We start from the raw sequence: 12,889 nt of genomic DNA, 5'->3' as shown, positions 1-12,889 counted from the left end.
TCACCCCCGGTGTCACAGTGTCACACATACACACAGCAGTGTCACACACACACCCGGCAGTGTCACACACACGCACACCTGGCAGTGTCACACAGTGTCACACACCCGGCAGTGTCACCCCCGGTGTCACAGTGTCACCCGTCCCTCACCTGTAGCGCTGCCGTTGCTCTCTCAGGTGTCGCCGGCGCTGCCGCTGCAGCCGCGGGTGTCGCTCCATGGCCGGCGTGGTGGCTGCGGGGACACCGCGGGGACAGCGTCACAGCTGTCACCAGGTGCGTCCCCACCCCGCCAGGTGTGCCCCAGCTGTCCCCAGGTGTGTCCCCAATGTCCCCAACTATCCCAGCTGTCCCCAGGTGTGTCATTAATGTTCCCAGATATCCCAGGTCTCCCCAGGTGTGTCATCAATGTCCCCAGGTGTCCCAGTGGTCCCCAATGTCCCCAGGTGTGTCCCAGGTATGTCCCCAGTGTCCCTGCTGTCCCCAATGTCCCTGGTGTCCCCAGTGTCCACGGTGTCCCCAATGTCCTCAGGTATGTCCCCAGTATCCCAGTGTCCCCAGGTGTCCCTGCTGTCCCCACTATCCCTGATGTCCTCATTGTCCTCAGGTATGTCCCCGGTGTCCCCGATGTCCCCAACTGTCCCGGTGTCCCCAGGTGTGTCCCCGTGTCCCACCTGTGCCCTCGGGCAGCTCCCAGGTGCCGTAGCCCTGCAGCCAGCGGTAGCAGGGGAAGTGGAAGGGGCCCAGAGCAGTGACGTCATCGGGGTCACCTGCGGGGACAGCGCTGTCACCTGGGGTGACGTCACCCAGAGGGGCACAGGCGTCACCTGTGGGGGTGATGTGACCTGTGACGTCACAGGTGTCACCTGTGGGGGTGACATCACCTGTACTGGCACAGCTGTCACTTTCACAGGTGCTGACGTCACCTGTGCCATCACAGTGTCACCTGTGCCACCAGTGTCACCCATGCCCTCAGTGCCACCTGTGTCACCACAGTGCCACCTGCAGTGTCTCCGCCCTCACCTGCGCTGGCAGTGCCGATGTCACCCTCGGTGTCACCCTCGGTGTCACCCTCGCTGTCCTCTGGCTCCTCCTCCAGCTCCTCCTCCTCGGTGTCACCTGTCCCCTCGGTGTCACCTGTCCCCTCCTCCTCCTCCGTCACCTCATCCTCGCTGCTGTCCTCCTCCTCCTCTTCCTCCTCTTCCTCCTCCTCGTCCCCGCTGTCCCCAGCGCTGTCCTCGCTGTCTGAGGTGTCCGGGGTGTCCGGGCTGTCCCCGGGGGTGTCCCCAGGGGTGTCCCCGGGGGTGTCCTCGGGGGTGTCCCCGCGCTGTCCCCACACGGTGACACTCTCCAGGTACCAGGAGCTCTCGGGGAGGCCCCCGCAGGGCTCCTTGTGCACCTGGAGCAGCAACAGGCGGCCCAGGGGACAGGGGACAGCCACGCGGTACTCTGTCACCTGTACGGGGACATTGTCACTGTGTCACTGTCACTGTGTGACTGTCACTGTGTCACTGTGTCACTGTCTCTGTCATTGTCACCATGCCACTGTCATTGTATCACTGTGTTACTGTCACTGTATCACTGCCACTGTGTCACTGTGTCACTGTCATTGTGACTGTCACTGTGTCACTGTCACTGTCACTGTGTCAATGTCACTGTGTCACTGTCGCTGTATCACTGTCACTGTCAGTTTCACTGTGTCACTGTGACTGTCACTGTGTCACTGTGATACTGTCACTGTCGCTGTGTCGCTGTCACTGTGTCACTGTCACTGTATCGCTCTGTCACTGTCACTGTGTCACTGCCACTGTGTCACTGTGATACTCTCAGTGTCACTGTGTCGCTGTCACATGCTGTGCTGTGTCACCTGCACGGTGGGACACCTCTGGGGACATTGGGGACATTGTTTCCAAACTTGGTCACCTGTACGGGGGCACTGGGGACATCACCGTGTCACTGTCACCGTGTCACTGTCACCTTGCTCTGCGGCCACTGCCACTGCAGTGTCACTGTCACCGTGGCTGTGCCACCGTTGCTGTGTCACCATTGTCATTGTGACTGTGCTACGACTGTACCACGGCTGTGTCACCAAGGCATGTCACTGTTGTCACCATGGCTGTGTCACCATTGTCACTGTGACTGTGCCACCACTGTCACCATGGCTGTGTCACTGTTGTCCCCATGGCTGTGTCACCATTGTCACTGTGACTGTGTCACCATTGTCACCGTGACTGTGTCACCATGGCTGTGCCACCACTGTCACCATGGCTGTGTCACTGTTGTCACCATGGCTGTGTCACCATTGTCACTGTGACTGTGTCACCATTGTCACCGTGACTGTGTCACCATGGCTGTGCCACCACTGTCACCGTGGCTCTGTCACTGTTGTCACCATGGCTGTGTCACTGTTGTTGCCATTTGTCACTGTCAATTGTCACTGTTGTCACCATGGCTTGGCTGTGTCACCATTGTCACTGTGACTGTGTCACCATTGTCACCGTGACTGTGTCACCATGGCTGTGCCACCACTGTCACCATGGCTGTGTCACCGTTGTCACCGTGACTGTGTCACCGTGGCTGTGCCACCATTGTAACTGTGACTGTGCCACCACTGTCACCAAGGCTGTGTCACTGCTGTCACCATGGCTCTGTCACTGTTGTCACCATAGCTGTGTCACTGTTGTTGCCATGGCTGTGTCACCATGGCCAGGTCACCGTTGTCACTGTGACTGTGCCACCATCGTCACTGCGACTGTGCCACCATGGTTGTGTCACTGCTGTCACCATGGCTGTGTCACCATGGCTGTGGCTGTGCCACCATTGTAACTGTGACTGTGCCACCACTGTCACCAAGGCTGTGTCACTGCTGTCACCATGGCTCTGTCACTGTTGTCACCATAGCTGTGTCACTGTTGTTGCCATGGCTGTGTCACCATGGCCAGGTCACCGTTGTCACTGTGACTGTGCCACCATGGCTGTGTCACCATTGTCACCATGGTTGTGTCACCATGGCTGTGTCACTGCTGTCACCGTGGCTGTGTCACCATGGCTGTGTCACTGCTGTCACCGTGGCTGTGTCACCACGGCTGTGTCACTGCTGTCACCATGGCTGTGTCACCATTGTCACCATGGTTGTGCCACCATGGCTGTGTCATTGCTGTCACCATGGCTGTGTCACCATGGCTGTGCCACCACTGCCACCATGGCTCTGTCACTGTTGTTGCCATGGCTGTGTCACCACTGTCACCATGGTTGTGTCACCACGGCTGTGTCACTGCTGTCACCATGGCTGTGTCACCATTGTCACCGTGCGTGTGCCACCATGACCGTGCCACCATTGTCACCGTGGCCGTGTCACCATTGTTGCCATGGCCGCGTCACCACTGTCACCAACACGATGTCACCGTGGCAGTGTCACCACTGTCACCATGGCTCTGCCACGACTGTCACCAGGGCCGTGTCACCACGGCTGTGCCACTGCCGCTGCGTCACTTTCGCTGCGTCACCGTTGTCACCATCGCCGTCACCATCATCAGGACACCGTTGTCACCGCTGCCACCTTCGCTGTGTCACCACCACCAGGCCACCGTCACCGTGCCACCACCACCGTGCCACTGCCACCACCGACACCCCTGGGGGACAACGCCACCGGTGTCACCACTGCCACTGTCATGGTGTCACCACTGTCACCGTGTCACCGCTGTCACTGTGTCACCACTGCCACTGTCATGCTGTCACCACTGTCACTGTGTCACCATTGTCACTGACATGGTGTCACCAGTGCCACCTCCATTGTGCCACCACTGCCACCGTGTCACCATTGTCACCGTGCCACCGTTGTCACCATCCCTGTCCCACCATTGTCACACTGTGTCACCACTGTCGCTGTGTCACTGTTGTCACTGTGTCACCACTGTCACTGTGTCACCACTGTCACCATTGTCACCGTCATGGTGTCACCAGTGCCACCTCCATTGTGCCACCAGTGTCACCACTGTCACTGTGTCACCATTGTCAGCCCTGTCACCATCACTGTGTCACTGCTGTCACCTCCATTGTGTCACCATTGTCACCATTGTCACTGTGTCACCATTGTCACCATTGCCACCGTGTCACCGCTGTCACCATGCCACCGTTGTCACCATCCCTGTGTCACCAGTGTCACTGTTATGGTGTCACCAGCGTCACCGCTGTCACCGTGTCACCATTGCCAGTGTCACCATTGTCCCACTGTCACTGTGTCACCATTGTCACTGTGTCACCATTGTCACCCTTATCACTGTCACGGTGTCACCAGTGTCACCGTGTCACCATTGTCACCCTTATCACTGTCACGGTGTCACCAGTGTCACCGTGTCACCATTGTCACCCTTATCACTGTCACGGTGTCACCAGTGTCACCGTGTCACCATTGTCACCCTTATCACTGTCACGGTGTCACCAGTGTCACCGTGTCACCATTGTCACCCTTATCACTGTCACGGTGTCACCAGTGTCACCGTGTCACCATTGTCACCCTTATCACTGTCACGGTGTCACCAGTGTCACCGTGTCACCATTGTCACCCTTATCACTGTCACGGTGTCACCAGTGTCACCGTGTCACCATTGTCACCCTTATCACTGTCACGGTGTCACCAGCGTCACCTCCGTTGTGTCACCATTGTCGCCGTGTCACCATTGCCAGTGTCACCATTGTCCCACTGTCACTGTGTCACCATTGTCACCCTTATCACTGTCACGGTGTCACCAGTGTCACCTCCGTTGTGTCACCATTGTCACCATTGTCACTGTTATGGTGTCACCAGTGTCACCGTGTCACCATTGTCAATGTGTCACCATTGTCACTGTGTCACCGTCCATTGTCAATGTGTCACCATTGTCACTGTGTCACCGTTGTCACCCTTGTCACTGTCACGGTGTCACCAGCGTCACCTCCGTTGTGTCACCATTATCACCGTGTCACCGTTGTCACCATCCCTGTGTCACCCTTGTCACTGTCACGGTGTCACCAGTGTCACCTCCGTTGTGTCACCAGTGTCATCACTGTCAATGTGTCACCATTGTCACCATCCCTGTGTCACCATTGTCACTGTCACGGTGTCACCAGTGTCACCTCCGTTGTGTCACCATTGTCACCACTGCCACCGTGTCACCATTGTCCCACTGTCACTGTGCCACCCGTGTCACCCTTGTCACCGCCACTGTGTCACCACTGTCACCCTCACCGTCACCTCCACTGCGCCACCGTTGTCACCATTTCCGCGTCACCGCTGTCACCTCCCTCGTGTCACCACGGCTGTGTCCCCACTGTCCCCTCCCTTGCGTCACCGCTGCCACCCCCGCTGTGTCCCCGTTGCGTCACCGCTGTCCCCGGTGTCCCCAGGGCCACCCACGCAGTGTCACCCGCCCCGGCCACGCCCTGGGTGTCACCCAGCGTCCCCTCCCCCTCAGCCCGGTCCCTTTTGGGGACATTTGGGGACACCTGGGGCCCTTCTGGGGGGGGTTGGGACATACAGCCCCCCCCAAGTGTCCCCAATCCCCCCCAAGTGTCCCCAAATGTCCCCAGAACCCCCTAATGTCCCCAAACCCTGCCCAAATGTCCCCAAATCTCCCCTAAATGTCCCCAAATCCCTCCCAAATGTCCCCAAATCCCCCCAAGTGTCCCCAAATCCCCCCCAAATGTCCCCAAATCTCCCCTAAATCCCCCCAAATGTCCTCAAATCCCCCCAAATGTCCCCAAATCCCCCCAAGTGTCCCCAAATGTCGCCAAATCCCCCCCAAATGTCCTCAAATCCCCCCAAATGTCCCCAAATCCCCCCCTCCCCTCAGAGCCGCCCCCTCCCCTCGGCCGCCCTCGCCCCCCGCCCGTCCCTCACCGCCCCGCAGTGGAAGTCGGGTCCCCATCGGTCCAGCGCGGTCCTGGCGCTGCTGCCGCGGCTCCCCACCAGCGTCACGGCGATGGCGTCGCTGGTGCCGGCGCCGGGAGCGGAGCCGGTGCGGACCCGCAGCCGGTAGGCGGCCATGGCGGCGGCAATGGCGGGGGCGCTGCCCTCACGGTGATTGACGCGGGGCGGAGCCAATGGCGGCGGGGCTCACGCGCCGCCGGGCCAATCGGAGCGCGGCGCGGTGAGGCGCGGCCAATGGAGGTGAAGGGAGGGAGGAATGGGCGGGGATAAGCCGTCACTTCCGCCTTCACTTCCGGCGGCGCTTCCGGGTGCGATGGACCCCGAGTTCGACGATGTGGTGGCGGTGGAGGATCTGATGGTGAGGCCACGCCCCCTCCGCGCCTGGACACGCCCCCTTTTGGCTGCCACGCCCACCCCGTGGACCCCCGACCGCCGCGACCCCCCCGGGCCACGCCCCTTTTGCGCCCCCGGCGCCGCCCGGCTTGGCCACGCCCACTCGCCCACGCCCTCTGTGTGGCCACGCCCCTTCGTTGAGTAACCACGCCCTCACCTGCCTTGGCCACGCCCCCTCTGGGACCACCGGGGGCTTTGCTCCGGGGGTTCCGCCCTTTGTGGCCACGCCCATTTATGGCCACGCCCTCCTGTGAGCCCCGCCCACAACGCTCCTTCCCAGTGACCCCCAGGGACTCATCCCAGTGCTCCCAGTAACCCCCAGTGACCCCCCCCAGTGCTCCCAGTAACCCCCAGGCACTCATCCCAGTGTTTCCCATAACCCCCAGTGACCCCCCCAGTGCTCCCAGTAACCCCGAAGTCGGGTCCCCATCGGTCCAGCGCGGTCCTGGCGCTGCTGCCGCGGCTCCCCACCAGCGTCACGGCGATGGCGTCGCTGGTGCCGGCGCCGGGAGCGGAGCCGGTGCGGACCCGCAGCCGGTAGGCGGCCATGGCGGCGGCAATGGCGGGGGCGCTGCCCTCACGGTGATGGACGGGGGGCGGAGCCAATGGCGGCGGGGCTCACGCGCCGCCGGGCCAATCGGAGCGCGGCGCGGTGAGGCGCGGCCAATGGAGGTGAAGGGAAGGAGGGATGGGCGGGGATAAGCCGTCACTTCCGCCTTCACTTCCGGCGGCGCTTCCGGGTGCGATGGACCCCGAGTTCGACGATGTGGTGGCGGTGGAGGATCTGATGGTGAGGCCACGCCCCCTCCGCGCCTGGACACGCCCCCTTTTGGCTGCCACGCCCACCCCGTGGACCCCCGACCGCCGCGACCCCCCCGGGCCACGCCCCTTTTGCGCCCCCGGCGCCGCCCGGCTTGGCCACGCCCACTCGCCCACGCCCTCTGTGTGGCCACGCCCCTTCGTTGAGTAACCACGCCCTCACCTGCCTTGGCCACGCCCCCTCTGGGACCACCGGGGGCTTTGCTCCGGGGGTTCCGCCCTTTGTGGCCACGCCCATTTATGGCCACGCCCTCCTGTGAGCCCCGCCCACAACGCTCCTTCCCAGTGACCCCCAGGGACTCATCCCAGTGCTCCCAGTAACCCCCAGTGACCCCCCCAGTGCTCCCAGTAACCCCCAGAGACTCATCCCAGTATTCTCCCAGTCGCTCCCAGTAATCCCCCAGTGGCTTCCCAGTAACACTCAGTGATTCATCCCATCGCTCCCAGTAACACCCAGTGCTCCCAGTACCCCCCAGTGCTCCCAGTACCCCCCAGTACCCCCAGGGGCGGGGCTAGCTCAGGGGGCGGGGCCTGGTGCGGAGCCGGTACCGCGAGGACACGGCCCGCGGGGTGGCGCTGCTCTCCGGTGAGGGGCGGGGCTAGCTCAGGGGGCGGGGCCTGGTGCGGAGCCGGTACCGCGAGGACACGGCCCGCGGGGTGGCGCTGCTCTCCGGTGAGGGGCGGGGCTAGCTCAGGGGGCGGGGCCTGGTGCGGAGCCGGTACCGCGAGGACACGGCCCGCGGGGTGGCGCTGCTCTCCGGTGAGGGGCGGGGCTAGCTCAGGGGGCGGGGCCTGGTGCGGAGCCGGTACCGCGAGGACACGGCCCGCGGGGTGGCGCTGCTCTCCGGTGAGGGGCGGGGCTAGCTCAGGGGGCGGGGCCTGGTGCGGAGCCGGTACCGCGAGGACACGGCCCGCGGGGTGGCGCTGCTCTCCGGTGAGGGGCGGGGCTAGCTCAGGGGGCGGGGCCTGGTGCGGAGCCGGTACCGCGAGGACACGGCCCGCGGGGTGGCGCTGCTCTCCGGTGAGGGGCGGGGCTAGCTCAGGGGGCGGGGCCTGGTGCGGAGCCGGTACCGCGAGGACACGGCCCGCGGGGTGGCGCTGCTCTCCGGTGAGGGGCGGGGCTAGCTCAGGGGGCGGGGCCTGGTGCGGAGCCGGTACCGCGAGGACACGGCCCGCGGGGTGGCGCTGCTCTCCGGTGAGGGGCGGGGCTAGCTCAGGGGGCGGGGCCTGGTGCGGAGCCGGTACCGCGAGGACACGGCCCGCGGGGTGGCGCTGCTCTCCGGTGAGGGGCGGGGCTAGCTCAGGGGGCGGGGCCTGGTGCGGAGCCGGTACCGCGAGGACACGGCCCGCGGGGTGGCGCTGCTCTCCGGTGAGGGGCGGGGCTAGCTCAGGGGGCGGGGCCTGGTGCGGAGCCGGTACCGCGAGGACACGGCCCGCGGGGTGGCGCTGCTCTCCGGTGAGGGGCGGGGCTAGCTCAGGGGGCGGGGCCTGGTGCGGAGCCGGTACCGCGAGGACACGGCCCGCGGGGTGGCGCTGCTCTCCGGTGAGGGGCGGGGCTAGCTCAGGGGGCGGGGCCTGGTGCGGAGCCGGTACCGCGAGGACACGGCCCGCGGGGTGGCGCTGCTCTCCGGTGAGGGGCGGGGCTAGCTCAGGGGGCGGGGCCTGGTGCGGAGCCGGTACCGCGAGGACACGGCCCGCGGGGTGGCGCTGCTCTCCGGTGAGGGGCGGGGCTAGCTCAGGGGGCGGGGCCTGGTGCGGAGCCGGTACCGCGAGGACACGGCCCGCGGGGTGGCGCTGCTCTCCGGTGAGGGGCGGGGCTAGCTCAGGGGGCGGGGCCTGGTGCGGAGCCGGTACCGCGAGGACACGGCCCGCGGGGTGGCGCTGCTCTCCGGTGAGGGGCGGGGCTAGCTCAGGGGGCGGGGCCTGGTGCGGAGCCGGTACCGCGAGGACACGGCCCGCGGGGTGGCGCTGCTCTCCGGTGAGGGGCGGGGCTAGCTCAGGGGGCGGGGCCTGGTGCGGAGCCGGTACCGCGAGGACACGGCCCGCGGGGTGGCGCTGCTCTCCGGTGAGGGGCGGGGCTAGCTCAGGGGGCGGGGCCTGGTGCGGAGCCGGTACCGCGAGGACACGGCCCGCGGGGTGGCGCTGCTCTCCGGTGAGGGGCGGGGCTAGCTCAGGGGGCGGGGCCTGGTGCGGAGCCGGTACCGCGAGGACACGGCCCGCGGGGTGGCGCTGCTCTCCGGTGAGGGGCGGGGCTAGCACAGGGGGCGGGGCCTGGTGCGGAGCCGGTACCGCGAGGACACGGCCCGCGGGGTGGCGCTGCTCTCCGGTGAGGGGCGGGGCTAGCTCAGGGGGCGGGGCCATAGGCGTGGCTAAAGCAGGGGGCGTGGCCCTGGCTGGGCGCGATTCTTGGGGTCCCTGGGGGGGCGATTTTGGGGCATTGGGCCCTTCTCTGGGGAGATTTGGGGGGAAATTTGGGGGTTTTGGGGACCCTGGGATGTTGATGGGGCAGTTTTGGGGTCCCTGTGTGTTTTTGGGGTCCCTGGGTCAGTTTTGGGGTGACTCTCTGTGTTTTTGGGGTCCCTGTGTGTTTTTGGGGTGACTGTGTTTTTGGGGTCCCTGTGTGTTTTTGGGGTGACTCTCTGTGGTTTCGGGGTCCCTGTGTGTTTTTGGGGTCCCCGGGGGTCTCACAGCCCGCTGTGCCCCTCCCCCAGAGCTGCTGCCCGAGACCCCCCCGGAGGAGCAGAGAGACATCCTGTTCTACCTGGGGCTGGGGTACTACCGGCTCAAGGTGGGACATGGGGACATTGGGGACATCGGGGGGACATTGGGGACACTGGGGACACTGGGGACATGGGGACATTGGGGATATTGGGAGGATTGCGGATACATCGGGGACATCGGGGACATTGGGGACACTGGGGACACTGAGGGGACACAGGCAGGACATGGGGGTGACACAGGGACTGTCCCCAATGTCCCCACACGGGTGAGAGAGCTGCTGGCACACCTGGGGTGGGGAGGGGGGCCCAGGGAGGGGACACCCAGGTGACACCCAGGTGACACAGGTGACACCCAGGTGACACCCAGTGACACAGGTGACACCCAGGTGACACCCAGTGACACAGGTGACACCCAGGTGACACCCAGTGACATAGGTGACACGCAGGTGACACCCAGTTGACACTCACCTGTCCCCGCAGGAGTACGAGCGCTCGCTGGAGCACCTGGAGCGGGGGCTGGGGGGCTCGGGGGGGGTCACACAGTGACACAGGTGACACCCAGGTGACACTCACCCAAATGGCCCCGCGGCCCCTCCCCCACCCCGGCCACGCCCGGACAGCGCTGACCAGCGCCGGACACCAGTTCAACCAGTTACACCAGTGCCGGACAGCGGGGACACCAGTGACAGCAGTGACAGCAGTGCCGGACACCAGTTAAACCAGTAAGAACCAGTGACACCTGCACCGGACAGCGCTGACCAGCGCTGGACACTAGTAAGAACCAGTTAAACCAGTGACAGCGGTGACAGCAGTGCCGGACAGCGCTGACCAATGATGGACACCGGGGACACCAGTTAAACCAGTGACACCAGTGCCGGACACCGGTGACAGCAGTGACAGCGGTGACACCAGTGACACCAGTGCCGGACAGTGGGCACACCGGTGACAGCAGTGACCTCCCAGCTGGACACCAGTGACATCCTGACTGGACAGCGCTGACCAGCGCCGGACACCAGTTCAACCAGTTACACCAGTGCCAGCAGTGCCACCAGTGCCAGCAGTGACCAGTGACCAGTGCCAGCAGTGATTGGTGCCAGACGCCAGTGACCACCACCACCGGTGACCAGTGACCAACGCTCCCAGTGCCACCAGTGACCAGTGACCACCAGTGACCAGTGACCAGTGCCCAGCGCTCCCAGTGCCAGCAGTGACCACCAGTGACCACCAGTGACCAGTGCCACCAGTGACCAGTGCCACCAGTGACCAGTGACCACCAGTGCCAGCACCACCAGTGACCAGTGCCACCGGTGACCACCAGTGACCAGCACCACCAGTGACTACCAGTGACCAGCATTCCCAGTGCCACCAGTGCCAGCAGTGATGACCACCAGTGACCACCAGTGACCAGCACCACCAGTGCCACCAGCGCCACCAGTGACCAGTGACCAGTGCTCCCAGTGCCAGCAGTGACCACCAGTGATCAGCACCACCAGTGACCAGTGCCACCTGTGCCACCAGTGACCACCAGTGTCCAGCACTCCCAGTGCCACCAGCACCACCGGTGACCACCAGTGACCACCAGTGACCAGCACTCCCAGTGCCACCAGTGACCAGCACCACCAGTGACTAGTGACCCGTGTCCAGCACTCCCAGTGCCAGCAGTGACCCGTGACCACCAGTGACCAGTGACCACCAGGACAGCGCTGACCAGCGCCGGACACCAGTTAAACCAGTTACACCAGTGCTGGACAGCGGGGACACCAGTGACAGCAGTGACAGCAGTGCCGGACACCAGTTAAACCAGTAAAAACCAGTTACACCAGTGACAGCAGTGCCGGACACCAGTAAGAACCAGTTACACCAGTGCCGGACACCGGGGACACCAGTGACAGCGGTGACACCTGCACCGGACAGCGCTGACCAGCGCCGGACACCAGTTAAACCAGTTACACCAGTGCTGGACAGCGGGGACACCAGTGACAGCAGTGACAGCAGTGCCGGACACCAGTTAAACCAGTAAAAACCAGTTACACCAGTGACAGCAGTGCCGGACACCAGTAAGAACCAGTTACACCAGTGCCGGACACCGGGGACACCAGTGACAGCGGTGACACCTGCACCGGACAGCGCTGACCAGCGCCGGACACCAGTTAAACCAGTTACACCAGTGCTGGACAGCGGGGACACCAGTGACAGCAGTGACAGCAGTGCCGGACACCAGTTAAACCAGTAAAAACCAGTTACACCAGTGACAGCAGTGCCGGACACCAGTAAGAACCAGTTACACCAGTGCCGGACACCGGGGACACCAGTGACAGCGGTGACACCTGCACCGGACAGCGCTGACCAGCGCCGGACACCAGTTAAACCAGTTACACCAGTGCTGGACAGCGGGGACACCAGTGACAGCAGTGACAGCAGTGCCGGACACCAGTTAAACCAGTAAAAACCAGTTACACCAGTGACAGCAGTGCCGGACACCAGTAAGAACCAGTTACACCAGTGCCGGACACCGGGGACACCAGTGACAGCGGTGACACCTGCACCAGACAGCGCTGACCAGCGCCGGACACCAGTTAAACCAGTAAGAACCAGTGACAGCAGTGCCGGACAGCGCTGACCAGCGCCGGACACCAGTTAAACCAGTTACACCAGTGCTGGACAGCGGGGACACCAGTGACAGCAGTGACAGCAGTGCCGGACACCAGTTAAACCAGTAAAAACCAGTTACACCAGTGACAGCAGTGCCGGACACCAGTAAGAACCAGTTACACCAGTGCCGGACACCGGGGACACCAGTGACAGCGGTGACACCTGCACCAGACAGCGCTGACCAGCGCCGGACACCAGTTAAACCAGTTAAACCAGTGACAGCAGTGACACCAGTGACCAGTGCCAGCAGTGACCAGTGACCAGTGACCAGTGCCAGCGGTGATTGGTGCCGGACACCAGTGACCATCGCCACCGGTGACCAGTGACCAGCGCTCCCACTGCCAGCAGTGACCACCACTGGCCAGTGTCCACCGGTGACCAGTGCCACCAGTGACCAGTGC

General features: G+C 63.9%; 3 protein-coding genes across 3 annotated transcripts; 1 reads left to right on the top strand and 2 right to left on the bottom strand.

Moving 5' to 3' along the window:
• Positions 1–127: 127 nt before the first annotated feature.
• Positions 128–2,043, bottom strand: LOC121365214 (myelin transcription factor 1-like). The gene is made up of 4 exons (XM_041489203.1): positions 1,946–2,043; positions 1,020–1,471; positions 671–766; positions 128–231 (listed from the first exon to the last, which is right to left on the bottom strand). Exons 1-4 carry the CDS (start codon positions 2,041–2,043, stop codon positions 146–148), a joined length of 732 nt encoding a protein of 243 aa, XP_041345137.1. The 3' UTR covers positions 128–145.
• A 4,999-nt stretch (positions 2,044–7,042) lies between these two features.
• Positions 7,043–10,562, top strand: LOC121365213 (loricrin-like). The gene is made up of 5 exons (XM_041489202.1): positions 7,043–7,263; positions 7,612–9,442; positions 9,828–9,904; positions 10,317–10,370; positions 10,457–10,562. Exons 1-5 carry the CDS (start codon positions 7,043–7,045, stop codon positions 10,560–10,562), a joined length of 2,289 nt encoding a protein of 762 aa, XP_041345136.1.
• On the bottom strand, positions 10,538–12,452 carry LOC121365215 (the record flags this gene model as incomplete). Its single annotated transcript, XM_041489204.1, has 2 exons — positions 10,538–10,690; positions 11,561–12,452. Coding segments are annotated over 2 exons (975 nt in total), but the record flags the coding sequence as incomplete, so codon positions are not given.
• Between the last annotated feature and the right edge of the window lie 437 nt (positions 12,453–12,889).

The sequence above is a fragment of the Pyrgilauda ruficollis genome, unplaced genomic scaffold (genome assembly GCF_017590135.1).
Source record: "Pyrgilauda ruficollis isolate IOZ18807 unplaced genomic scaffold, ASM1759013v1 scaffold908, whole genome shotgun sequence".
In the NCBI taxonomy this organism is placed as follows: domain Eukaryota; kingdom Metazoa; phylum Chordata; class Aves; order Passeriformes; family Passeridae; genus Pyrgilauda; species Pyrgilauda ruficollis.
This window is presented reverse-complemented; position numbering and strand designations above follow the sequence as displayed.